This window comes from Acanthochromis polyacanthus, chromosome 1 (genome assembly GCF_021347895.1).
Source record: "Acanthochromis polyacanthus isolate Apoly-LR-REF ecotype Palm Island chromosome 1, KAUST_Apoly_ChrSc, whole genome shotgun sequence".
In the NCBI taxonomy this organism is placed as follows: Eukaryota; Metazoa; Chordata; class Actinopteri; family Pomacentridae; genus Acanthochromis; species Acanthochromis polyacanthus.
Window position 1 is genome coordinate 13,176,319 of NC_067113.1, and position 25,917 is coordinate 13,202,235.

A 25,917-nucleotide genomic window follows, 5' to 3' on the forward strand; every position below is an offset into this window, starting at 1 on the left:
CATATCTGATGTCACAGCAGTTTTGTCGCAGGCAGTGTCGTCTGCGCTCCTAAAACTCCGGCTATGTCTGTCCAAACGTAAACGCATACCCGGGGTTTTTCCCAAATCTCCACTTTGGCCGGAGTTTTCAAAACCTCCGTTTTCAGAACCAAAAACCTCCGGTTACGTGTGGCTGACAGGCCGAATCGGAGAAAAATATATGCGTTTTCAGACATATCCGGATACATGGGTCTCAGTCTCATTCTTGTGCACCTCAAACCATTCCTGAACCATTTTTTTGCATGATACGTGATTCATTAGACCAGACCACCTTCTTCCATTACTCCGTGATCCAGTTCTGATGCTCTCATGCCCATTGTTGGTGCTTTCGGCAGAGACAGGCTGTCAACATGGGCACCCTGACTAGTATGCGGCTATGCAGCCCCACACACAACAAACTGCAATGAACTGTGTATTCTGTATATTTCTATCAGAACCAGAATTAACTTCTTCAGCAGTTTGAGCAACAGAAGCTCATCTGTTGGATCGGACCACACTTTGCTCCCCACGTGCATCAATGAGCCTTGGCCACCCATGACCCTGTTGTCAGTTTCCCACTGTTTCTTCCTTGGACCACTTTGGATAGATACTGACCACTGTAGGTCAGAAACATCCCACAAGAGCTGCAGTTTTGGAAATGCTCTGACCCAGTCATCTTGCCATTACAATTTGGCCCTTGTCAAACTCGCTCAAATCCTTACACTTGTCGATTTTTCCTGCTTCTAACACATGAACTTTGAGGACAAAATGTTCACATGCTGCCTAACTAACAAACAAGAGCCATGATGAAGAGATAATCAGTGTTATTCACTTCACCGGTCAAAATGGTATTCCTGATAGGTGTTTGTACTGATAGGAGGATTCATTGGAAATAATAGTCTGGCACATATCCCTACAAAAAACTCCATGTGCCATTTTCACATAGTGGTTTCTGTACAGGTGTAACAAACAAAAATACATGTGCTGATTTCTAAACTTTATAGGTGCTAGAATGAGCATGTCGTTACTTGAGACAAGGTCCAGCTGTCTGTCACCCTTTTTTTTTGTACAGTCCTCGTGTTAAACTTTATCTGTGTGTTATGGGAGTGGCATCAGTCTTCTCATCTGCCAGAAAGCAAATAAGCATATATATCAAATTATTTAATTTAACTTTAATTAAAGTGGCTCAATACCAGCTTAATTTGAAAGTAGTATATTTCACTAGAAACTAGGCCAAGGGACCACATTAAGCTTTTAAATTTTGTAACTGCGATGGTAATTTCAATTGTCATTGTCAAGAAGCCTAACAGCCACTTTTCTGTAGTGGTCACAACAATGACAATTTACTTGGTGTGACCTAGTAGAATGGGAACCACAAAGAAGTTAATTACACAAAACACTGTACTATATAGTGGTGTTCACTGAATTAATGTCACTGAACAATTCTGCAACAAATAATACCTAATAATACCGAACATCTTCATGTGTGGAAAACTTGGAAAAAATGTCAACAGATTGTTAAATGTAGTGCAGTTGGAAAAATGAGATTTGTCGAAAATATCAAGTACTATTTTAGTTTATTCTGGTAGGTTGGGTGCTCAAAACTACAACTGTCAGTCTTTGAAAGTTTGTAAGTTAAAACAAGAGAGATGTTCACGGTATGGCATAGTTGAATGAAATTGACTGGCTTCATTATTATGCTGTGTGATATTAAAATGACCATGTTTGTCTTCTCTTTGTTTTTCAGGGCGTCATCTCTAAATCGTTAAGAGTGCAGCAAATCCAGAAATGCATCTTAGTTTTAGATCCAAGCTCAGGGAAATGTTGCTTTCCTTGCTCTCTTTATCTGTCACTGATGATTTCGTTGATTCAAAGTCAGTTTACTGAAACACTTTTCAAAATTAAAATGTACTCAAATTTTAAGAATATATTTCAAATCAACTCTAAATTGTCCGTAGGTGTGAATGCAAGTGTGACTGTTTGTCTGTATATGTAGCCCTGCGATGGATTAAGTGGTGTATACATAATGGATGGATGCATGGATATCTCATATCTTGTAACCTGTTCATAATTTGGTAGACTTGTATTCTCTCTCATTAGCAACAGTTGAATTTAGATAAATAAAAAAAATCTGTATAAACAATATTAATGTTTTATGTTGTGGTTTTCTTACCTGCACAATTTCTATAACACATTAGAAACTCTCTTTTTTGCCCAGTTTGTACTGATCATTCTCACAAGCTGATAGTTTAAGTTATTTCAGAAAAAAACTACTGCAATTATAGCAGCTGCAACATGAGTTTGCAGCTGACCAGTAAAAACAATGAAAGACCTTTCCTTGCAAGAATCTGGGGAAATTGCACGTTACTGAATACTTACAAAAGTACACAAGAGGCTGAGAATACAACGGTCTGCCTTGCGGTATCACCTGAACGCTAAATTACACAGGATGTATGTTGCTTGGCAGTACATTTGATGGATGCTTGTCAGGGCCGGCCCTAGACCATCAGGTGCTCTAGGCGAAAATGTTCAATGACGCCCCCCGTCCCTCTCTTAATACTGTAGATGGGTTAACACATCTCAACACATTTAAAATCCCTTGTCTTTTTTCTTTATTTCTTACAATATTATTATTTTTAATTTATTAGTGCAAGTTCAACTTTGTCTATTGTTTGGCCCTTTTTAATCTGAGACTCCAGTTCTTTCCATAATCCCTTGTTCTTTGTATGTTCAGGACTGTTCTCATGTGTTTTCAGTATGTCACTGCAGTTTTTCCAGTCATTAACACCATCACTGCTTAGTTTAAATGTTTTCTGGGAGAAGAGCTTGCAACAGAAACAGCACAAGCTATCATTCTTTTTGGAATACGTCAGCCACATTCTTTTGATTTTCTCCCCATTCACTAACCGTTTATAAAAGTAGTGGTGATGGCAACGTCTTCCATCTTGTTTTTTTGGGAATGTGAAGTCTGATTTTATCACATCAGGCCATTGACTGACTAACTTGGTCCTCTCTGGATTAGACAGGTGAGGGGGCCAATCAGCTGGATCAATGGGGGCTGCTGTGACAGACTCACATGCACCTGTTGATGTTGATGATGTGTCTTCAGGCTGGTGGACTGAAACATGTAGTCTGCTGGTGGTGCTGGGTCCTTCTTCTGAAAGAGAATCAAACATACACAACAAATCATTTAGGCATCTATAGAGGCATTAATACAATGGTTTTAGTTCAATCAGAAGACAGATTTTCTATTTTTAGTTTTAACTTTTACAACACAAAATCTAGTACTGTAATACTCACCTGGATTTACATCTTGAAGCTGTGTCTCAGTTGCTGCTGTGTTGCTGCTTTCTGTTTGACTTGAAGCTGCTGTGTACAACACAAAAAACATCCACCTTTAAGAATGGCATCTGAATTGTGCCTTTTGTGTTTTTTTTGTTTTTTGTTTTTGTTACAACTTCTGAGTGATTATTCATATAAAGATGCCAAAAATAGGACAGCATGGATTTGCTTCTGTTTACATAATATTTGTACATTGTTAACAAAAATGACTACTACTGTAACACTTACCTGGATCTACATTTTGAAGCTGTGTCTCACTTGCTGCTGTGCTGCTGCTTGACGAGCAGCTGCTGTGTAAAACACAAAATCAATCAGTTTGTGGTCTTTATTTATAGCTTGACACTGATAAAAACGTTATTTAGTCTGTATAATAATTATTACATCCAATAATTATCATATGAAGTATTAGTACTCCAGATATAATCCTTTATTGAATAAACTTAGTCTTCACTATCACTGAGAACCTCAGGTGCAGAAGACAGAGAGACGGAGGCTTCCTCTGTAGCAGCATCTACAGGTGCCTGTCGTGGCTGCAAATATTTTCTCAGTGCATCTGGACTAATACAAATAAAAGAAATATACATTAAGTTGTAGCAGTACATTGCAGTACCTTTACAATAAACATATCATTGCATGTATATTTTGCATTGTGATGTACTAAACTTCGCTTTGCATGTTATTTAGTTATTACAGTAATTACATGAAATTAAGTTAAACTTCTGACATTCATGCATATTACATAATATAAAGGTGGCGTTACTTGATATGTTGTTAAAGTTTATTGATACAGTCGCTGCATTCACTTAGCTAGCGTTAGCCAACTAGATGCCGTGTCAGAATAAAAAGTCAAAAAGCACGCTATATCTTAAATGCATACCTCTACTTTGGGCCCGTTTTCCTCCTCTTCTTTTTTGCGCTTTCTGAAAGCAGCACCTGACGGCTTGGCATACCTTTTCATAATAAAAAATTGTTGACAGTGTCAATAGAACCACAACGACGACCATTTGTCTCCAATAAAACGTCTGAGATGCGCTACCCATGATGCCCCACTCACCTTGCAATGCAAACAACAGCAGCAGCAGCCGCTGGTCAGGTTAGGAAGAGGTGATGAGGGGGCGCAAGGAGGTCATTATCACAGAGTTTTGCGAATATATATAAATACATATATATTTACATTTCACATTATTTGTTTATCATTTACGAGAAAACACATGACATATTAAATAAGCGTAAATAACAAGCGTTTTTTTTAACAGCAGCTTGACGTCCCCACAGACATTAATGTCTATGGGCGCCCCCTCCAGCAGATGGCGCCCTAGGCGACCGCCTGGTTCGCCTATGCTCAGGGCCGGCCTTGATGCATGTTCAATTTCACTTGAAGTGGAGGAGGCCTGGGAACTAAACCCAGGAAATAAATCCCATACATAAACATAAAGTAATGACTATATGCCCTTACTTTATGTATTACAGACCATTCACATATTCGTGCCTCTGAAGATTGAGCCTAACACGTTGACAAAAGATTGAAAAGTTGTGTCTTTCTTTGAGCTGAAGTAACATTTGATTTCTCATGCTTGCTGATTACAAGCCAAACAGCGAGCCAAACAGAGGTTTGGCTCACTGTCTTCTTTTCATTCTAGACTAGCCAGGAGGCTGTAGTTTTAACAACATTAAGACACATTTCAGCACTTTGTGGTAAGACAAGGCACTGGACAGACCTGCATTCACACAGTGCAGGAGGCTGCACTGATGGATGTGTGAGACAGAATGAAGTACAAGCCAGGCGTTGTAGATCCTGTAAAAGTTTAATTTTACAGAAAGTTAAAGTTCGGCCTGATTAAAGGCATATCAGATGACAGAAGCAATGGGAGAAAGTAAATGGAATTTAAGACAACAGCACTTCAGCAGATTTCACCAGTGACATTGCATTTATTTTCATAAAAAAGGATGGAAATATACAAATATTAGTAGTCATTCCAATGGTAGTATTATGTATGTTTTGTTCTTTTTGAAATATTAGTTGTTAAAGGTGACTACCTTCAAAAAGTGTAATGGTATAACTTAGGTATACCTAAGTTATAACTTAGGTATACCTAAGTTATAACTTAGGTATAGGTTATTTTGCTTATAACATGGCATTGTACAATTAGATTAAACATGTTTAATCCCACTCCACTGATACTGTAAAATTCAACATTATTGTTGTTATTTTTAAATTAATCAACCATAAACTACTACAGAGCTCCCTGAATTCAAGTCAGTACATGTAATTTGTATGTGTATGTTATAATTACATGCATGCATTGCAAATGGGTGTCAACATGTCATGATATCTACTGTGTTCCAGATAATTATGCAAATGTAATTTTTCGTTATTGTGAAGAGGCTTTTTGCTTAATTTTACTAAATCTGCTTTTTTACTATTGCCTATTGTGAGCATTATTTGGTAGTTTTGGAATATTTTTATTATTTAGAGGTGTAATAATCCAATTTTCTGGAATATGACTGTTCCAGATAATTATGCAAGTCAAATAAAAAATAAACAAAGTTCAGTTTTAAAAGTAAACAACACATTTATTTTATACCAACAAGTATATAACGTGATAATCTCTATTTTTAAAACAATATTCAACAGTGGTATAATAAAAAATAACAATTTTAAACAATATTTAATTGAAAATGTGTTTATCACATGTTGATATAACCGCCTTTCTTCTGCAATACTTTAACCAGTCTAGAATCAACTGAGCATGTGAGCTTTTTGATGGTTTTAGAGTCAGTGTTCTTGGCTTTGATTTTTTAGCTGCACTTACAAATGTTGGAGTGGAACTTGCAAAACCCCAGACATCCATATTCCTGGCTGCTTTGCTGACAAGTCTGCTGCAAAAGCTATTACAACCTGCCTAAACATGTATATGACTTCAGCATCCAAATCAGTAATCAGTGATGGTTCAGTTTATTTTTCAGTAATGTTTATATCCTGAGGGTGTAGGTTTAATATCATTACTTGTGCTACTTATGCAAGTTTATTGAAAAATGCTTAATTGCATCTATTTTTATTTCTTTTCTACACAATCTATATGTTCTAAAATTATGTAATTCCTCATCAACACTGAGAATGTTAATCATTTTATATGGCGTACAAAGAACTGCTTAAGTAACACTTGAGAAATGTATTTTACTCTTCACCTTTAAGTAGATAATAGAAAATTATCTCTCATGATTTTTGAAAGCCATGTTTTATAAGCTGATTTTTTAGTTTTTCATGCCACATTTCATAATCTCTAGGACATCTGGGAGCGATGAAAGCAAAATTGAAGCTCACTGCAAATGTTTGAATAACATTTTTATTTGTACAGTACAAAATGAGTAAAAATGTCCCACCTAAAATAAAAACCCACTTAAAAAGTAGAATTCAGAAAGACCGGCTATACTCCACAATTATCAGGACATTAATGTTTGTTTCAGATTACATGATAATCTATCTAGTTACTGTTATATTAAGTACTGAGTAATATTTCAGTGTGGATCTAAGTGACTCACAAACAGACACTGTGCTGCTGACTTGGCTAAAAAAAAGTATATTTCCACCTAACAGTGAAAACAAAAATGCATTATCCCACTTAAAGCAATGAACCACGCCATCATAGAAAGTAACAAGTAGACTGAAAAAGATACAGTATTTAACTATGTATGACATTTACTGAGAAACACACATGATTAATGATCTGTATAAGTTTTAACTAAAAAAAAAGATAGATATGCAACAAATGTAACATTTCAGTGTAATCTTAGCTGGGATGACTACACACTCACAACAGCTGTTCTGTCAGTAACAGGTAAGAAAAGTTACCATTTCCTCCTGTTGCCGGGATTTCAAAGACAAAGTAAGTACCCCATTTCTGCTGCTCTGTACATGCCATATATACTCTGCTGTTCAATAACAGCTCATTTGCAGACGAACACATTCTGTGTTTATTCCTGACGAATCTTGCAGTTCGTCTTCACTGTCAGTTTAAGTGTACATGGTGACATACATCCACTGTAAATGAAGAAGAGATAGATTATTCTTGTGCTTCATATATGCAGGACAGATCAGAAGCATGATGACTGCATCAGAGAAAATCTAAAATGTAATATAAGCATGTCATAAAAAAAAAAAAAAAAGGCCAAGAAACGTAAGTGCTTTTTCCCAACTAGGTGAAATATAGCTATAGATTGAAGAAAATTTAAGTCAAATTGATGTAAAAATGTAAGCTTAAAGGCATGTGTCATTGTCCAACACACTGGGACAATGACACATGAAAGAAGATTGTTTTTGCACAGAAGTGCAATTAACACTAAGATATTTGCTTCCACCTATTTAAAATGAATACTGTGCAAGTTGTGAAAGATTAAAACAAAAAGCAAGATTCTTTCATCACCTCTGGTTCATGAAGAGTCACGGTCGTTCGATTTGACAGTTGCTTGAAGATTTCTGTTGAGGAGCAAATAAATTCTTATTTTGTTGGAAACTGTGAAGGCAGTGATTAGAAATAAGAGACAATGACACATGCAGAGACATATTTGCTCTCATCTGGAAGACTACTGTATCTTTGCTACAGTTGCTGCACTCTTCCTGAACCCTTCAGGTCAAAAAAATCTGTGGAAATGATTTAATGAACTACGCGCATGGAAACAAGCAAATGAATCCTTAAAACCTTAAAATGTTCAATAAGAAATGATCAAGGTGAGCAGTAGGGCATGTTACCTACTTTATAAATTGTTTACATCCAGCACATCTTTAGCGGGCTCCGCATAGTGCATCATATATTTGCAATGTTGTGCTGCCAGTAGAAGGGCAGTTTTACAGGTATGTTGTCATAATTCTGAGGATTGTGAATGTGTGCACCTAATTCTGTTGCACTTCATCCAATAATTGTTGAGACAGAACTCAACATAGACAAACACCTGATGATACGACGTTCTGAGACTATTAGCTGCTTTTTTGTCAGTAATTAATGTCACACATTTGCCATGGTGACAACTGCTCCACTCGTCCTCCTCTTCCTCCAGATTCTCCTATTCTTTCACACGAGCAGCCACAACGAATGTACTTCTACTGCTCATTACAGTCGCCTCACCATCAAGTAGTCCAGAATTGTGCTGTGTTTGTCTTTTTCATTTGCCAACACTGATGTGATTATAATCCCCAAATGGCAATGTGAAGTCAAGTGAAATTGACGAAAAAATGTTTTAATTAGGGAAGGGCCACAGGACAGTGTTGGGGTTTAAGCTTGGTGTTGAGTGACTGTAGCAGAGATACAATCTGTTCAGATTTATTGCAGCTTTTGAATTTCTGATCTCCAAAGAAGTGAGGGCAAGTGTTGTCTGGTGTCCAAATGTACTTACGGGACATGCAGGTTAAGCGAATGGCCAAACTGATGAAGTTCTCCATTGTAATGTTGCCAGAGGAACTGCCATAACGGAGAGCTATTAAATTCAGTATTTCATCGCTGACATTCTTTCCTAATCAACATAAAGCAGATTGGAAAAAGAATTGACATCTCAGTGAGTACAAACACCGATAATCACAACAAAAATCAAGCTTGTAAAAATAAGTATTCTTATACCGCTAAGATTTTTACTGTACATTTTAGATTTAAGTCTACATCTGAGCATGTTCCAAGCTATTTAACTTGTAATCTCTTATAATCCATAATGGTTACTTTGGCATATTTACATTTTTATGTTTAGTAGAAATAAGATCACAGTAACACATTTGAACACATTTGTGGTATATTATCTCATTAAGTGAGTGTGTTAACTTGCTTGTATGCAATTTCATATTTATACAATCAGTAGTTATGAGGCAATGTTGTTATTCATTTGGAGTTGTGCTCATGGTCATCTGTTGAATTTAAGTCCATCAGTCCCTCATGTTCACCCTCATTTTACTTTTTTTTTATTGTCTTTTTTTGGTTTACGTTTGGTGATGAGCAGGTCTTGTAGTTGTCAGTTTTTTATTTAGACTGTTGCAGTTAAAAATGGCTGCATATGGTGGTTGGAAAGCTGCATTTTTGCACTGAAAGTGAAAAATATGTGGGACTGACAAACCATGAACTGAAACCTGCTTAAAGCTCTGTAAAGCTGACTGGAGCTACAGATTCAGAAGACGGTTTTAGTAGATTCTCACGAAAGGACAACCTTTTCACATGGCCATATTGTTTTCATTTTCATTCTGTTACTCTAAGAACATTGTTTGGCATTAAAACATTCCTTTTTGACTTCATAGGTTAGTCTTTATAATTTCTCGCATTGTGCATTTAAGTCAAGTCAAGAACTTTATTGCTGTATGTACAGGCATGCACAATTCAAGTACAAAGAAATTAGTTTTTTATGCAGAGCTAAAATAGCTGGGCAGATGGGGAGGGGCAGGTGGTTCTATGTACAGGGGTAACATATATACATAGATACGTTTCATTTACTGCATCCTAAGATGGTTCCGTTATGTAAAAAAGACAAGAAAGATAAGATACATGATAGATAGTTACCTGTGGCCATGAGTGCATTTCTCAGTTCACTCAGAGACAGAGTTCCTGTTTGAGAAACATCAGCCTTGGAGAAAATGTCCTGGTAAAGAGAAAACACTCAGTTCTGGGAACGTTCCTGCACCAATGATGGAATGAACACAGAAGCATATCACTTGTCTTTGAATGAGATTTTTTTTAACTTCACTTAGTTTCTTTTACCTTGTATAGGTTCACCATGTTCCACAGATTGACAAATTCTTCAGAATTCAGTTTGCCAGTGATAGATGACTTTTTAACCTACTGTTAAGGTATCAGAGCTGTACATGTTGTTTCATGCCTTAGAGTGACCTTTAAATCTATTCATGTCTTCCAAAAATCAACAAAAGGGCAGGCAGGTTTTGTCATGTACACTCCTGGCTTGTTTTATGTAACTGCATTTACTGTGAAAGAGTTAACAAACCAGCAGCTGAAATAGAAAGAAAAGGGTAAGGAAACATGTTTTTTCAAGTCCACCAATTCAAGTGAATATCACACTCAAGGATACATCCATCAGCGCGACCATGCTGCGACATGCATCCAGACTGAAGCCTCCAGATTTCAAGTGTCCTAAATGAAAACAGGAAAAAATATACTCAGATACTAAGACGAAGTGACAGCTATAACGGTGCTACACAAAGGTATTACTTCTGACTGCCAAACTTGTTCGTTTTTTGAGTCCAAACCTTTCAAATTTTCATTTAGGAGCATCTGGAGCTGCTCAGCATCCACTTCTTCGTACTGGACATGCAATGAAAACAAACACAAAGGCTCACATGTAGGTTGGGGTTACTACCATTACCTTTAAGATATTTTTGTTTTTAAATCTAGAAAGCCAATAAGCATACGTCCCAAGATGTTGAACTATTGCTTTAACGCACATAAACAGCATTACCTTGTCGGAGAACTGACGGAACAGGGATCTCTTGTTGTCGTCCTCCTCGCTGTTTTCACCTTTATTATGCTGCAAAGAATTAAATGGCTTCAGTTTGTGTGTCTCACGTACTATTAAAGTGATCAGTATACATAAACAAATCACTGAGTTAAAACCTGAACCAGGGTGGGATCTGACATAATTCTTGGTTAACCGCACCGGTACCAGTAGGTTATTGTGACCCAGTGTTGGTGTTATGTGCACAGCAGCCACTTCATTAAGTACAATTGTGCAATATAATGTGATACTTTGGATTGTAACATTCATGACAGAACTATTGAGTTGTTGAGCATCAGATTGTACAAGTGTGCTAGTTCGAGCTGTATTATGACTGGATCATACAACTCAAAAAACAAGTACAGGGACATGTTAGCATCATTATGTCATTGCTGCATTAAATCAAAGTGAGAACAATATATGCCATTTTAATTATTGTTCACCTTATCGTTCACATCTACTTCCATATGTCTGTGGACGTCTCCGCCAGAATTCTCACTGAAAAGAACAAAAGACATCAGCGCATTACAATTCTCAGTAACAACCAGAGATGAACATTTTAGATACAGTAATCGCATACACATGGGAGTCTCATGTGTCTGTTACTAACCCTATTACCACTGTGTGTGTAGCAGTCAAAAGTTTGGACACACCTTCTCATTTAATGGTTTTTCTTTATTTTCATGACTATTTACATTTTAGATTCTCACTGAAGGCATCAAAACTATGAATGAACACATATGGAATTATGCAGTAAACAAAAAAGTGTGAAATAAATCAAAACATGTTTTAGATTTTAGATTCTTCAAAAGAGCCACCCTTTGCTTTGGTTACTGCTTTGCACATTCTTGGCATTCTCTTTATGACCCTCATGTGGTAACCACCTGAAATGGTTTTGCCTTCAGTGACAATCTGCAATGTACATAGTCATGAAAATTAAGAAAACACATTAAATGATGAAATGTATCCAAACGTTTGACTGGTAATGTATATGCAACTAAGCTTTTAAAGTCTAGTCACTGAGTTTTGTGTGGGGCTTACTGGACATGAGTCTCTGCCTTGGAGAGGATGGTCAGGATGAAGGAGGCCGTCTCATTGGGATTGAAGGTGGAGGGAACGATCAGGTATTCACCAGGCTTCAGCGTCACAAACTCCATAACCTCACGGGCATTCAGGTAGGTTTTAGTCTGGGCAACAGCTCTGTTTCTGTCAAAGAAAGAGGCTGGGAACTTCCCCCTGTGTGCCCTGTACTATAATAAATAAAGAGATATACAATTTCTCTTCAGTTCATCTCAATCATCAGCATAAGCTGACATGCTGCATTGCAATTAGGATAAAATATTACTTACTTCTCCAGTCACCTTGAGGGAAATCAGAGCAAAAAGATTTTTTATTAGGTACAATAAATTCCGTTCAAGTGAAATCACAACATTATGGAAAGTGTTGCAAGTGGATATCATAGAATTTAATGTTCACTTGTGGGGTTTACAGACAGACTGAACATAACGACTTAGTTAGACATATTAGACATTGATTTGACATCGACAATGCAACAGTCTACCAAGTGTGGCAGAAACACAAAGCGGAATATTTACCTCAAATACAGAGAAACCAATGTGTAGGCTTTGGACCAGACGTCTGTTCCTCTTGTCTGGCTTCTGCATGAGAGAGACCAGCATGTTTTTTTCCCCCTGAGACTCACCACACTCGCTGGATAACTTGTCTATCTTGACCCGATACTGCGGATTAGTCCAAAAGCTGTCTGCAAGGCAAAGGGGGAGACAGTTCTGTATTTTGCTAATAGTATGATGTACCTGTTAATGAGAAGATGAAGCCAAATCTCCACCTCATGTGATAATGGTCAGGAAATTTGATTCAGACACAACAACAAAGCTCTTAATCACATTATAGGATTGGATGGATTGGATGTTCTAATAATGTGTGATAAAAACTAAAGCATCCAGTTTTAGGAAACTACTTGATTCATGGACTGTTTTTTCATGAAATTTGTTTCAATACCAGCATATCATCTGCACTGAGGCTATCAGTACAGACAGCTGTGAAGAATATAAAACAAAGCAGTTGCAGTTCTCAGATTCTCTGCAAACTACGCATTCTCTGTTATGGAGTCTTATCTGTGCTACTCAAATAATTATAGACCTTTGCGTCTTTACTAAAGAATGGGTTCAGGTCTTCGTCTTTCGTCTTTCTTTTGGTTGCAATTGAACCCCTTCTACAAGCTGATTCACTAAATATTATGCATCATATTTACAGCTATCAAATGATAGGAACTGTTGTCAAAAACCGTTACTATTAGCTTCAAATGTCTGTGTAAACCATGATTTGAGGCCCTGTGTTGAACCTACACAAAGCAGCCTACAACACTACGCATTTATACTTGTGCGTTGGTGTGTCTGCTTGTCTCTGCGATTACACCATCAAAACTGTGGTTAGGCCTGGGAGCATTATTCAACTGTGTCAAGTTTCTTCAGCGACTTCAGATAATGGCAACTAAACAGAGCAGCTGTGAGTTGGACCTAACAAATATCGAACAACAGTCACTCTTACCAAAAATACTGTAAAGCAGAAAAGAAGGTGTCCTAACCCATTCAGTATATGAAGAGATTGATACAACTATGAAAATGAGAAATCAGCACATGGCACCATTGATTGAATACTAGCTTTTGTCTCTGCATTATGAACAAGCCAGATACGATTAAAACCCATTACATCTTCCATTTTGTATTACTCAAGCAATATCTGTGCAAATCATTGGCAAGAGTGGGCATCTTAAAATTAGATATATGTAGAAAGCTTTTTATAAATGAATGAATTAACTTTAAATTAAAAGGAAAAGCTATTAAAAATAGATTGCTACTTCAGCCTCCAAATGTTGCATTTAAGGAGAGAGTTTTGCAAAGGTCAGCATATTCTGAAGTACCGCGGTTGTTCGTGCAGCCTCCAGCAGTGGTTCCTGCAACCCATCTGCCCTCATAGAAGGAGGTGTTCCAGTGACAAGAAGAGCTTCCGTCAAGGAAGTCAGGACACAGGCAGCAAATGTCGAGATCTGAGTAGAACCTACAGAAGTCTTGCAGGGTCATCCTTGAAAACACACATCAGTCTAGTTAAAGGTAAGAAATGTGAAAATGCAATCATAATGAATGCAAAACTCTAAATCTAATGTAAAATACAATCTTTTGGAAATTGTAGTATCTTATATTGGCTTTCTTCATCACCATTTAGTAATTAATGTCTTTTAATTTCATAGTAACTAATACATACTTTTTAAAATCAGTTTAACTGATAAGGGTTAGGGGCTCGACACACGGGGGGGAATGCGAAAGTCATCGCAACAGGAGATAGATTCAACACACGGTGCGCGATACTTGGCAGCGGCAGGCGACGGCGGCACACGGCGTGCTGTGCAAAAGCACAGAGCGCTTGTCTCCCTGATCGGCTGTGAAATTGGAGGGATTTTTTTATGTTTTCAAAGATTTTCATGACAGAAAAGCATAAAGATGATGAGCCAGAAGATACTGGTTGATTTAGCCGAAATTTTACTATTGACATTGGCTTATAAAAGTTTACCCTGGCGCCAACCAACTCCCATGCAGCAGCTTTTTTATTTACTTTTATTACTTTTTTATTCCCTTAATGATGATAGTCATTAAGGGAAGGATCATAAAGACTCGGGAAGTCAATCACAGCTAAAATTATTTGCTCCTCAATGTTGAAAAAGGGCTGAAAACAATTGTTGAAAACCGGAGCGGACCATTAATGTATAGGAGCAGACTGCACAGTGTAACATGCTGTAAGCTCATCGGTAAGTGAGTGAAACCCTCGCTGATTGGTTGAAGCTCCAGGTGACAGGGACAAAAGTTGAACATTTTTCAACTTTCTTGTATCGCGTCGCAAGCCAGAGGGTGCACGTCTACGTCTGAATCCCAAACCGCCCCCTACACACTATCCCTACACACTACCCCTCCGTTTGCGCGTTCCCGCGGAGGGTCCTCCATATTAAGGGTCGTCCCAAACCGCGTAGTGCGGAGGGGGAGTGGACTGTTCAACCCTTAAATAGCGAGTCTGCATCGATGCTCACTCTGGACAACTTTTTCAGAAAGTGCAATGTTGAAATGGAGGAGGAAACAACATATCGATGTGAGTTCCACATGCGTCCATTATTTCTCCCACGCCTTTTTCACACTGACAGAACATCACAAAAAGAGTGGTGAAAAAAGATAAAACAAAAGAAACAAATCTTCTTCTCTGCTGACGTTTGATTTAATTGTGCACCCCCTGACACCTTAAAATTTGAACACAACTGACAGAATTCATTTATTCATTTGTTGGATGTGAAATGCCAGATAATAGGATTGGAAAACATGTGAGTGGAAAAAAAGTGGGATGCTTTTGTCTTCTGGAAGCAGCAGCGATCCTTGTTAGTTGCAACCTGTGCCACAGCGCTACAGCCATGCACAGTAGGCGTCTTTGTGTTACCATGGCGATGACGTCTTCCGTTTTCCGGTGAGGCGACAGGGCGCCCCATTCCTGACGATCGTATTTATACCCTCCCCCTTCAATAATAGGTGCCTTCCACAACTGCGAGTGTGACTTCTTTTGGAGTGACACTCGGTAGTGTAGGGGGAGTGTGTAGGGGGCGGTTTGGGATTCAGCCTACGTGAATGTGCGCAAAATTTCACATGCACGAATGTCGCAGTCGCGTTGCTGGGAGGGGGGAAAGAGATGTTCGTCTCGTCGCATAGCAGCCATAGAAAATGAATGGAGCGTGACTGTTGTCGCTTCCCGTGTGTCGAGCCCCTTAGGGTGCACATTTTTATATTTCACTGATGTTTTATAGTTGCTACTCTTTATTTGTATTACTGTGTCACAAAGCATTTAGAATTCTGCGCTTTTGGATCTAGCTTTTATATTTGTCAAATTTGATTTCAACATGCTTACCAAAACTCTCCATCGTCCCGCACTGAGAGGCACATTTCTCGATCTTGTGGACTCACGGTTTGCCAAAGAGGTGACCTTTAAGGGCGATTTGTCAAAAAAGAAAGAAAAGAGGCAGTTATGTTATAGACTCTCCCAGACAGTGAGACGCAAATAAAACACATGGATTTAAAGTAATAGGTGCTTTCTGTGACTGACCTTTCCAGCTGAAAAAGAACCAAACAGCTAAGAGCTTTTAGCAGATTTTCTTTGGCTCCTTTGCAAGACAGAGCTTGTTCTGGCATTTTTAAACCGAGGCAAGTTGGAACACTTCTGAGCCACAAATCATCTCTAAAAAGATTTGTGTTGAAATATTGAGCAATGTATTTGCTTTAGATATACGCTTTCCAAAATTCAGAACAGTAGCTTCAACAGGTGTTGAAAATAGTTTGGTTCAACCAGAAATTAGGCGAAAATTTACGGCCAAAGGCGCAGGAGAATGACAAAGTAACATAACTGAACCACAAGACAAAACTAATGTCAATGTGCTCATATATGAGATATCTTTAGAGTGAACAGTAAAAGCAATAAAGAATGTGGCTGACATATCCATCACAATGTTTTATACTAACAGGAACTGAGCATTTTGTATTAGATTTCACAAAAACAACACGATACATGTCATCTTATAAAATGACAAAAAAGTGGACTGAATGAACAAAGCTCCCATGATCCTGGATTTTCTTGTCTATATCCTGTTTTATTTTGTAATTCACAGTCCTTGTGTGTCTCTTGTTGTTTTTTTTCCTTTTCCCACATGTTGATCCCCTGTGTCACCTGTGTCTCACGAGTCACCTCTGTCTTCTCTCTTGATTGAGCTCTCAGAGTACAAACACAGGGTGACACAAAAAACAGGAACTTTTTAACAATCCAATAAAACCAAGAGTGATGGAAGAAAAATATTTTATTCATAGTAATTGAAACCTTAAAACATGCCATTTAAGAAACAATGATGGAATTTTCATTTTTTAAAAATTACTTCCTGTAGATGGCGTCCTCCTGTACGAATGCATTCTTGAAATCTACCTGGGGCTATCTCAAGAGCAAAGTGTACACGACTCGACCAAGAACTCTGGATAAGTTAAAACAGAGAATTCTGGATGAAATTCACAGTATCCCAGCTGAGATGTTGCAGCAGTCAATGAGGAATCTCAACAGCAGATTTCAAGAATGCATTCGTACAGGAGGACGCCATCTACAGGAAGTAATTTTTAAAGAAATGAAAATTCCATTATTGTTTCTTAAATGGCATGTTTTAAGGTTTCAATTACTATGAGGAAAATATTTTTCTTCCATCACTCTTGGTTTTATTGGATTGTTAAAAAGTTCACGTTTTTTTTGGTGTCACCCTGTACTTTGCTTAGTCTTGTGCCAGTTTGTCTTGTTCACATTCCTCCTGTTTTGCCTCCTGTTGTGTCTAACCCTTTTTGCAACTCTGCTTGATTCCCCTCATCTGCTGCTGGTTAGAGATGTGATGTTTTTGAACCATTTTCATTCACTGTGTGTTTTCCTGCCTGTTTGCTTTACTCATGTTCTTCATGCCACTTGGATTTTTGCCTGTTAGAGTTTTTGCACATTTTTGGATTCTTTTCTCTTTGAATTAGTTTTTACTGGATGATGTACATTCCCTGGATTTTCTTTGCTATGCATCTTGTGTTCAGTAGTTTTGATTGAATAAAATAACTTTTATTTTGTAATTGAACTGAATTTTCTTTATTGTCTTTGCATTGAGATCAAGACAACAAAATTTAATAACAGCTCTCTCTCTCACACACACACACACACACATCCACACACAAACACAGGTTAAAATAAATAATAAATATCTGAAAAACTATCATTAAAGTGCATAATGTTAAAAGTGCATTTGGAAATTGCACACGGTTTTATGGCATAGAAACAGGTCAGAAGTCTATTTGGATGGTAAAGGGGGGCAGCGGGATAGCGGTCCAAGAATTTACTACTTCTTTTTTTTGCCACAATATACCTGCCGTCTGTGTCTCCACTTAGGTCATTACCTGAGCACTGAAAAATGTCAGTTTGCTGAGCTTATTCAGATTTGGTTCAGCCTCATTAAGCAACTGCTACTTTGGAACCAGCTTTGACTATGACTATGTCAAAACAAGTTAGGACATAACGGGTTCATACCACAAATTGTACAGTCTATATGGGTCCATTTTGTTTTCAGTATGTGTAGAATTGCTGTAGCAATGCATCAACTGCCTTCAGGCACTTAACTCAAAGTTCTTTGGTGGAGCTTTTCACTGATCAGCAATTGCTGTTTCACACGAAAAGGCATAAAGCTGTAAACGCCTCTGATTATGTGGTTCCATTATATTTTGCAGTCAAAATGTCAACAAGTTACTTTTGCTGTCCATCAAAACTAAAAAAAAACTACCAAAACCAGTTTGAGAGACTTCTCAAGGTTTCTAAGGAGATTATGCTATTCTTTCAAAAGCACACAACAAACTGATGACTCTCCTAATGCAAACTTTAATTACACTTAAAACACCAGCAAGAAGTCAGTCTATTATATAAACACCCTTGCTGGTTGAGGTTCGGCTCAGCCTAAGGTGGGTATTGTTTATTCATCTAATGGAAAAACAATGCATTTGTACTAGCCTAGAGGTGATGTTTGCTCTCTAATACGACAGCATTACATAACATTTCCTTACAACTCATAAAGCCTCCAAGGCACAGTAAAAATCCCTGAGATTTACCTACAGTGAACCCTGTCAGAACTTGCCATTCCTGTTTTGCCCTCAACTGACATGACGAGTTTATAATTATGAGATTATCTAATACAGACAAGCTTCTTGTTTTACTGATCCAAATGTCCTCAAGCCCTTGATGCAAAGACAGAAATATTAAGTATACCACTGTATAGGTTTGTATAAAGAAACAGACAAGAATTGTTGATATTTGCATGCGTGTTGATGAGCATTCATCTGCAATGTGATTTGTCACTGCTGAAAAATGATCTTAATAATAAATCTCTGAAGGCAGTAAACCAGAGCAGTTTGCTATGAAAGAATGAAATTGTTCTCACTGATCACTCCAGTCTCCTTTCCACTCTCCTTTGCCCCAGGGGTTCCACAAACGCACCAGGTTTACCGGCTGCCCTTGGCTCACCGTCTGACCACCAGTCATCACCAGAGAGACACAAATGTTACCACTTTACTATATATTTACTTTACTATAACCTGCTTCACAATAGAGGCAAACTTAATCTTTGTGATCCTGAAACTCTGTAAGAATCAAATTGTTTGTTGAGATAAGTTTCAATAGAAGCGTAAAAATTTGCCTGTTAGTTGCAGGTGAGAGAACTTTTATGACCACTGAATTACTGTATACAGTATGCAGCAATGCCTTTTGAAACAAATGCCGTCTTTACCTGCGTCACACCTGTGACTGTGTAGGCATGGCCTTGGACCAGTCCATTTGGTAATACAGTGTTGGCAGATGTCTCCTGTAAAATATAGATACATGCATTAATTGCAACGAGTATTGTGCAGAGTAGATTTTCTGTGCATTCTTGCAACGTTCTATAACAATCACAAATAAGAAAAACAATTAAAGTTTCTTTGAACTCATTGATCAAATACCTAAAAACTCATCTCTAGTAAAGCTACATATTTAGAAGTTTTGAGTTTTTTCATGAAAACAATTCCTTTCTGCCTTAAAAAGGCCTTAATGTAACTCTACTCTGTTGTTTTTTCTGGAATGTGCAGATCCATGAAGACACTCTCACTTCATTCATCCCTTCCCATCCACTCACTGGCTCTCCTACAATTCTGCTCAAACAGACATCTACAGTAACCAATAACATGTTGTTGGTTAGTTAGCTACAAGAATATAGGAGTAATTAAGCCATGTTCAATCCAGACAGTAACTCTAAAGAAAAAGAATGATTTGATTTGTGCCCACTCTGCAAGCTGACAGGACTGGTCCCATAGGTCTATTACATTTGAAAGCCTGGAAGTCTGAATCTTTGCTTTCGAGGCATTAGTACAGGACAATATGACCATGAATGTGGAAAAGCTCGGCTGTGATCTTGACTGATTATTTTGCTCATTATATGTTGTCTAGCATTGAAACACTGACGGGACTGAATAACACAAAGATAACAAGTGAAATATTAGAAGGCTAAGAACAAGGGTGACAGGAAACAATCTGTGTTAGTAAATTTATCTTTTATCGATTTTATTATCGATTTTAAAAATTCATTATTGGAATTTAAACATGTTTTATTTACAGAAGTACACTTCAAAAAATTAAAAAAGTAAGGCCAGTTGAAAATTAACTGATTTATTGCATGTGACAGCTGCATCCACCTAGTGAACCACTTTTATGCATCACTAGTGTGGAAAACATCCGGACTGTTTTATGTTTGTTTCAACATGTCACTAGCTCCAAGCACTTAATCTTTTCAGAAATGCTGTAAGAGCATGTATTATCAGGGTTGATTAAAGATCAACAGATTGCACACGGATCACTAACTTCAAATATTATCTTGTATTGACAGAAATTCCAACGTAATCCCAATGTTTAAACAACCAAAAAATACTACAAGGTAGATTATTTAAAGAGACAGAACTGTACAAACAGAGCAATTGCTAAAATCTGACATTTAAACTCTGATTAAACATTCAGAACAGGTGACATTCAGCAACATTCATCCTTTTGTCTTAGCACAAGAAACCCTTGTCACGAAAGACATTTCAGGTTGTCATGCATCTGTCACGACAAGCTTCCAGGACTCACAATGGCTGGCAAGCAGTTTTTCAGTCTCTATGGGAGCGTTATGAACACACCTACCAAAAATGGGAACCCTGCCATCATGTTTTTAAATTTCCTGCCAGGACAAGTAATAATGTGACAGCTATACAGGTCTGTTAACACATCTACATCAGTCTTTAACATCATACTAAGATGATTCTTTAGAAGAGCTGGGCTAATACCACCTTAGTCTTCATTTCAGACAGAATGGTTCAGCATCACTTACAAAAGAAAGATTAGCCAATATGTGATTTTGTGTGGTGTATAATTGTGCTTACACCCTGTTCTGTACCGCAACCCATCAGTGACTTGGACTGGCCAGCTCTGCACATTAGCTCCCACAGGTTAGGAGGGGGTTCTGACAGCTGGATGCAAATGTGAACCCCACCAGTGAAGTCCACCAAAGCCTCAGAAGGAGTTCCAGCATTCATGTCGGAGTAGGAGCCACACACTCTGGTACAAGTGGGTGTGAAATTGCTTTAATGGACAAATCTCACGAGCAATATATATTATAGAATTGAGAAACAAGACAGTGTTTTTCCCTACTTGGCATAGGCTTTCTCCAGCAAAGCAGGCCAGAATTCATTTGGGTCTTTGGAACGGACGAAGATTAGTCTTCCATTGATTGTTGGTAGCTTGTCATCAATGACCACATCCACCCATCTTCCAAATCTCCAGAACTAAACAGTGAAAGAAGAATGAGACGTGACAAAGTTTAGACACTATTAACCAAACCGACTTTGAGACAGTTTTAACTGATAATGATTGAAAAGCAAAACATTGTATTTGTCGGTGGATAAGTACAGAAACAAGCTGGGAAATACTCTTGGACATCTTCCCTCTAAGAGCTGGATGAGATGATTGATCCCACTTGTGTATCAGCTGGTTAAATCAGTATTACAACAAGAAACAGGTACCATGGTTCTGTTCAAATGTAATCAAATCCACCAATGAGTAACTTTAAAGCTCAACAATCAACATGTTGTCTCTTGTGTTGTTTAATCTGTAAATACAAGCTAAGCTGACTTCCTTGTAATAGTAGCTGCAAGTTTACCATAAGGACAGTCAGTCTTGTTATCTTATTTTTGGCAAGAAAGCAAGCTGCTTACTTCGCAAACTGCCTACCAGTTTCTTTAAGGTAAAATGACATTTGTTGTATTTGACGTATTGATTCCCCTCTTAAATTTACCTACAGCATTTTGGGATTGAAGTATGTAAATGGCATGGCAGCATTGTACTGAATTCTTTTCCATTTATCTAAATGTAAACCATGTATTTACCCTGAAGTGAAACAGTCCGCAGTAGTCCTCATCAAATGTTTGTTCAAGAGGAACAACTTGACCAAAGATGTGATCCTCGAATGTCAAAGCTCCAATAGAGGCAAGAAACCAGCAGTTGCCTGTGTAAAAATGGTAATTAAATGGTGAAGCTTATGTACTATGAGTACAGGTACAACAGTAAAATTTGAAATGATGGATTTACAGTTTCACAGTAGTAATACAGCAAAGGAGGCAAAAAACACATCACTGCAGTTACATGAAGGTGATTAAAGGGAGCCTTTAATATTGACAATGCAAGAAAATAACATTAGTGTTACTACTTTTATATAACGATGATAAGCTGCATGTGCATGCAGTGCCTTACGTATACACAGTATTGCACTTTTCAAACTTAATTTGCTATCATATGATCAACACATTACTAAACTTTTAATTGTGTGATACCTTGACCTTGCAATTTCTTTCTCTTTGTCTGTGAAATCTATTGAGATGGTTTTGGTTTGAGACTCAGCATGTGGGTAAGAGATGCAACGAAATTCATCAGCATTTAATGGGAGAAAGGCTGGCGAATTTGGCATTCATTTTATACCAAAACTAGAGCTCTAAAAATAATATTGAATAAATACATGATTTTTAGGTGTCTACTGTATATTCAGTTGTTTTGTTTAATGGTATACCCTGATCAGCCACAACACTGAAACTACTGGTGAAGAGAATGACATTGATAGTTCTGTTATAGTACAATGTTCTGCTGGAAAACGTTGCTCCTGCATTCATGGGGACGATACACTGACACAAACTGCCCACCAAATCATTGCTGCGGACAAAACACAGCTCTCCTTGGCAACAGCGCTCCCAGATCACAGCAGCCTTCTCCAGAAAGACACCACGTAGCGCACCTGCTCTAGAATAACTTGACAAAACACGACAAAGAGCTCAAGAGCTCAAAACCTCCAAATTTCCAATCTGATCGAGCATCCACAGAATGCACAGCAACAAGCCCAATTCAGGGAGGCCCCAACCTTCAACCAAGAAGAGCCAAAAGATCAAGTAGAACCTACACAATATTTGGGGGATAGCTTTATTGTTGTGGCTAATTAGCGTATTTCATTATGCTGCAGGTTCTATAGGATCTCCTGGAAATTTCTTGACAAAGGTTGCACAGGTTGTTTAAAAGTTCAAATGTGAGATGCATCCCAAATTGGAAGTATACAAATAGCTTGCTTACCTCCATGTAATTCTTTGTGTGTAATTACTAATGATTAGACTTATAAACTATGTTCATAGCGTTTACTTTATGTTCAAAGAGCGATTTGAGCATTTTCAACTAGTCACTTTGATTTGTGCAGTTCACTACACTGCTTCAATTGCTCTATTTATTTCTCAGTGTTGTGCTTTAAAAAAAAATCTGTTTTCTGCTTTTTGGCTGAACTTGCATGACAATGATTGAAAACATATTTTGAGGAATTATAGTGAATGAAGCAGTTTTCCTACCAACGACGCCTTGGCCGAAGTCAAACCTGGAGACTCCATCAACAACAAAAGATGGATTGGAAACTATTCTCTGAAAAAGAATATACAAGTTGTAAACATATATTTGACCTCTATAACTGCTTAGGTTGATTTAGCAAACTTGGTGGCTAATAGTTATTCATGTGCACATGCAGCAGTTGTTGAGAAAATTATTATTCATCATTTCGTCTTTCTGTCCCAAGCAGTCAGAAATACTTAAAATAAAACATATGGGTGCAACATACAAAAAAAGTGCCCAACCCTAGTATAATTTTATCATCTGCCCACTGTTTGAGTATCAGTATTTACTGTGATTTGTGGTCACATTACTCACCCCTGGTCTCAGCCACTCCACACATTTCATTTCAGAGGGGCTCAGGATCCCTTGGCCAATTGACCTTCTGTCAGGGGGGAACATTTCATCAATGTACCTCACCTTCCGGATGAGACAGTACTGCTTCAGCTGCTGAAAGTCTTGGTTGTCATGCCTTAAAGGGTTACTGACAGTCCCATAACCGTCTTTCAGGTGACGGGCATTGATGATGTTCTTGCACACACCAGAAGGCATTTCTGATGTGTTTGAGACCTGTTGAAAACAAATGTCAGCACTTTAATCTCTTCCACCATAGCTTGCCCTTTCTACTACTACTGTGAGTTTTTTATGTCACACCAAAACACTTGTATGTAATTTTAATATATGTACTTGTGTATTTGTTATCTTTCTTCCTGCTTGGGACTCTTGTCAGGTCATCATTGTAAATGAGAAATTGTATTCAACTGATCTTACCTGGTAAAATAAAAAAATTAAAAAAAATGTTGGTGTGGTCTGCAGATTGTTTGCATTCAAATGATTGTTTTTGTCACCTCAAAAGCAAATGTCCAGTTAAAACAACAGGTGCCATTTCTCTTTGGACTGCACTCTATACCTGCTGCAGAAACTTAACTCTTTTAATGTATCTAAACGCATTTTATTTGTCTTTTATCATTCTTTTAGAGTCTTTTAACCTTTTCCTTTATGTCATGGTTTCATGGGCTGTCAGTAAAAAACAAAAACACGTTGTCCAGCATTGTTCGAACTTGTGCTAGGGTCATGGGTGTGCAGACTACTGATCTACACTCTCTATGGAGCAGGCAGGTGCTCCAAAAAGCTAAGGGTATTATTACACATCCTGACCATGTACTGAAACACAGGTTTGCGTTGATGCCCTCTTTTAAATGACAGTGACAGTGTTGTTTTGTAGTTTTTAATGTATTTTAGGTATGTATGGATATTGTGCACTTTGTCACTGTTGCACTTTATTGCTGGACCCTTCACCTGACCTTTGACAGATCCAAGTCAAATGTATGTGGAATCTGTGTTTAATGTCCTGTCCTGCTGCGACCCATGTCTTCAAACTGAATTGCCCCTAGGGGATAAATAAAGTTATCTAAATCCTGAATCCTGAATCCTATAGATTAAATGCGATTTTTCTTGATTTCATTTACTGCAGAATTTCTGGAGACAAACAATTGAACACATGCATTCAGATAGGTGTTATATGTAAGAAAAATAAATTGCAAACTGTTCTGACTCACTTTACAGTTCAGTTCTGTCCTTTGCGAAGTGCCAAAGAGGAGAGATTTATTCACCGAGTTATCATACATTATACAAGATACAAAATTAACATTGAGGACTTTTTTGCACATTTTGCTTTCAGTTGAAATTTGATGTTTTCCAAGACTAAATAGCAGGGAAAAAAAGAAGTAAAAGAGGTCAGGATACCCACAACTTTCATCTCCTCACTGTGTTGTCAGTTGTGGCTGTTACATGAGATGGCACAAACACAACTGTAACAATGTTGACTAGACAATAGGAAATAAGGTTACAACTGTGACAATGCCAAGTTGCTAAACTGTAAGTAAAAATGTAAATCAACTTGTTTAAATGTTACCAGCATATAAAGATCATCTCCTTACCTGTCTGCCCACAGCTAGAAAGTGGTGAATCTAAGCGGAACTGAGGGTGTGTGGGGAGAAGCTCTGGTGCTTTTATAATGCCAGCGAATGCCCGAGGCTACATGGGATTATGAAGCCCTACCTGAGCTGAGTTATTATCTGCTGCAGGTGTCTGTTACATTCTGGCAGAAAGAGAAGAAAAGTATTCAGTCAAACCTGCACCACTGTACATGTAGTCAGTGTACAGCTTCCTCTTCATTCAGTGCAAAAACAGCATGCAAGCATTAAATAATCAGGAACAAGCTGCCCAACGATGATTTGTGATCGACCTAGCAAAAACTAATATGACAAAATTATGAGTGGCACAGTCATATCAGCTCAAAAGGTTCCCTAAACAGGACACTGTAGGTGCAGAAAGCAACATAGTCAGTTGTGTTTTTCTCTGTGTGTAATAGACATAGTTTTAAGGGTGGAGGAGCTCAGAGGACCATGTGCACATAATAGACTTGTACAGACAACATAAGTCAAAATGCATTACTAAACTCCTGTAAAGAAAATATTTCTTGTTCAAACAAAA

At 37.8% G+C, this 25,917-nt stretch overlaps 2 protein-coding genes and 1 long non-coding RNA gene across 3 annotated transcripts in view; 1 reads left to right on the top strand and 2 right to left on the bottom strand.

The window, feature by feature from the left end:
* The window catches only part of tpo (thyroid peroxidase), a 45,918-nt gene extending 43,755 nt beyond the window's left edge, over positions 1–2,163 (top strand). The window contains exon 13 of the mRNA XM_051957745.1: positions 1,766–2,163. Within this exon, the coding sequence (XP_051813705.1) occupies positions 1,766–1,779 (14 nt within the window). The 3' untranslated portion in view covers positions 1,780–2,163. The remainder of the gene's footprint in view (positions 1–1,765) is intronic.
* Positions 2,164–2,680: 517 nt separating this feature from the next.
* LOC127535531 (uncharacterized) lies at positions 2,681–4,570 on the bottom strand. Its single transcript, XR_007944355.1, has 5 exons — positions 4,238–4,570; positions 3,825–3,913; positions 3,589–3,650; positions 3,319–3,387; positions 2,681–3,175 (listed from the first exon to the last, which is right to left on the bottom strand). It is a non-coding gene; the product is annotated as an uncharacterized LOC127535531 (long non-coding RNA).
* A 2,121-nt stretch (positions 4,571–6,691) lies between these two features.
* Positions 6,692–25,398, bottom strand: LOC110954275 (calpain-A-like). The gene is made up of 21 exons (XM_051957639.1): positions 25,362–25,398; positions 23,740–23,991; positions 23,388–23,457; positions 21,894–22,012; positions 21,160–21,293; positions 20,892–21,066; positions 19,229–19,303; positions 18,884–18,969; positions 15,799–15,873; positions 13,781–13,941; positions 12,417–12,601; positions 11,881–12,089; positions 11,283–11,337; positions 10,804–10,872; positions 10,595–10,649; positions 10,417–10,478; positions 10,092–10,160; positions 9,894–9,972; positions 8,752–8,868; positions 7,785–7,837; positions 6,692–7,402 (listed from the first exon to the last, which is right to left on the bottom strand). Exons 2-21 carry the CDS (start codon positions 23,971–23,973, stop codon positions 7,376–7,378), a joined length of 2,109 nt encoding a protein of 702 aa, XP_051813599.1. The 5' UTR covers positions 23,974–23,991; positions 25,362–25,398; the 3' UTR covers positions 6,692–7,375.
* Between the last annotated feature and the right edge of the window lie 519 nt (positions 25,399–25,917).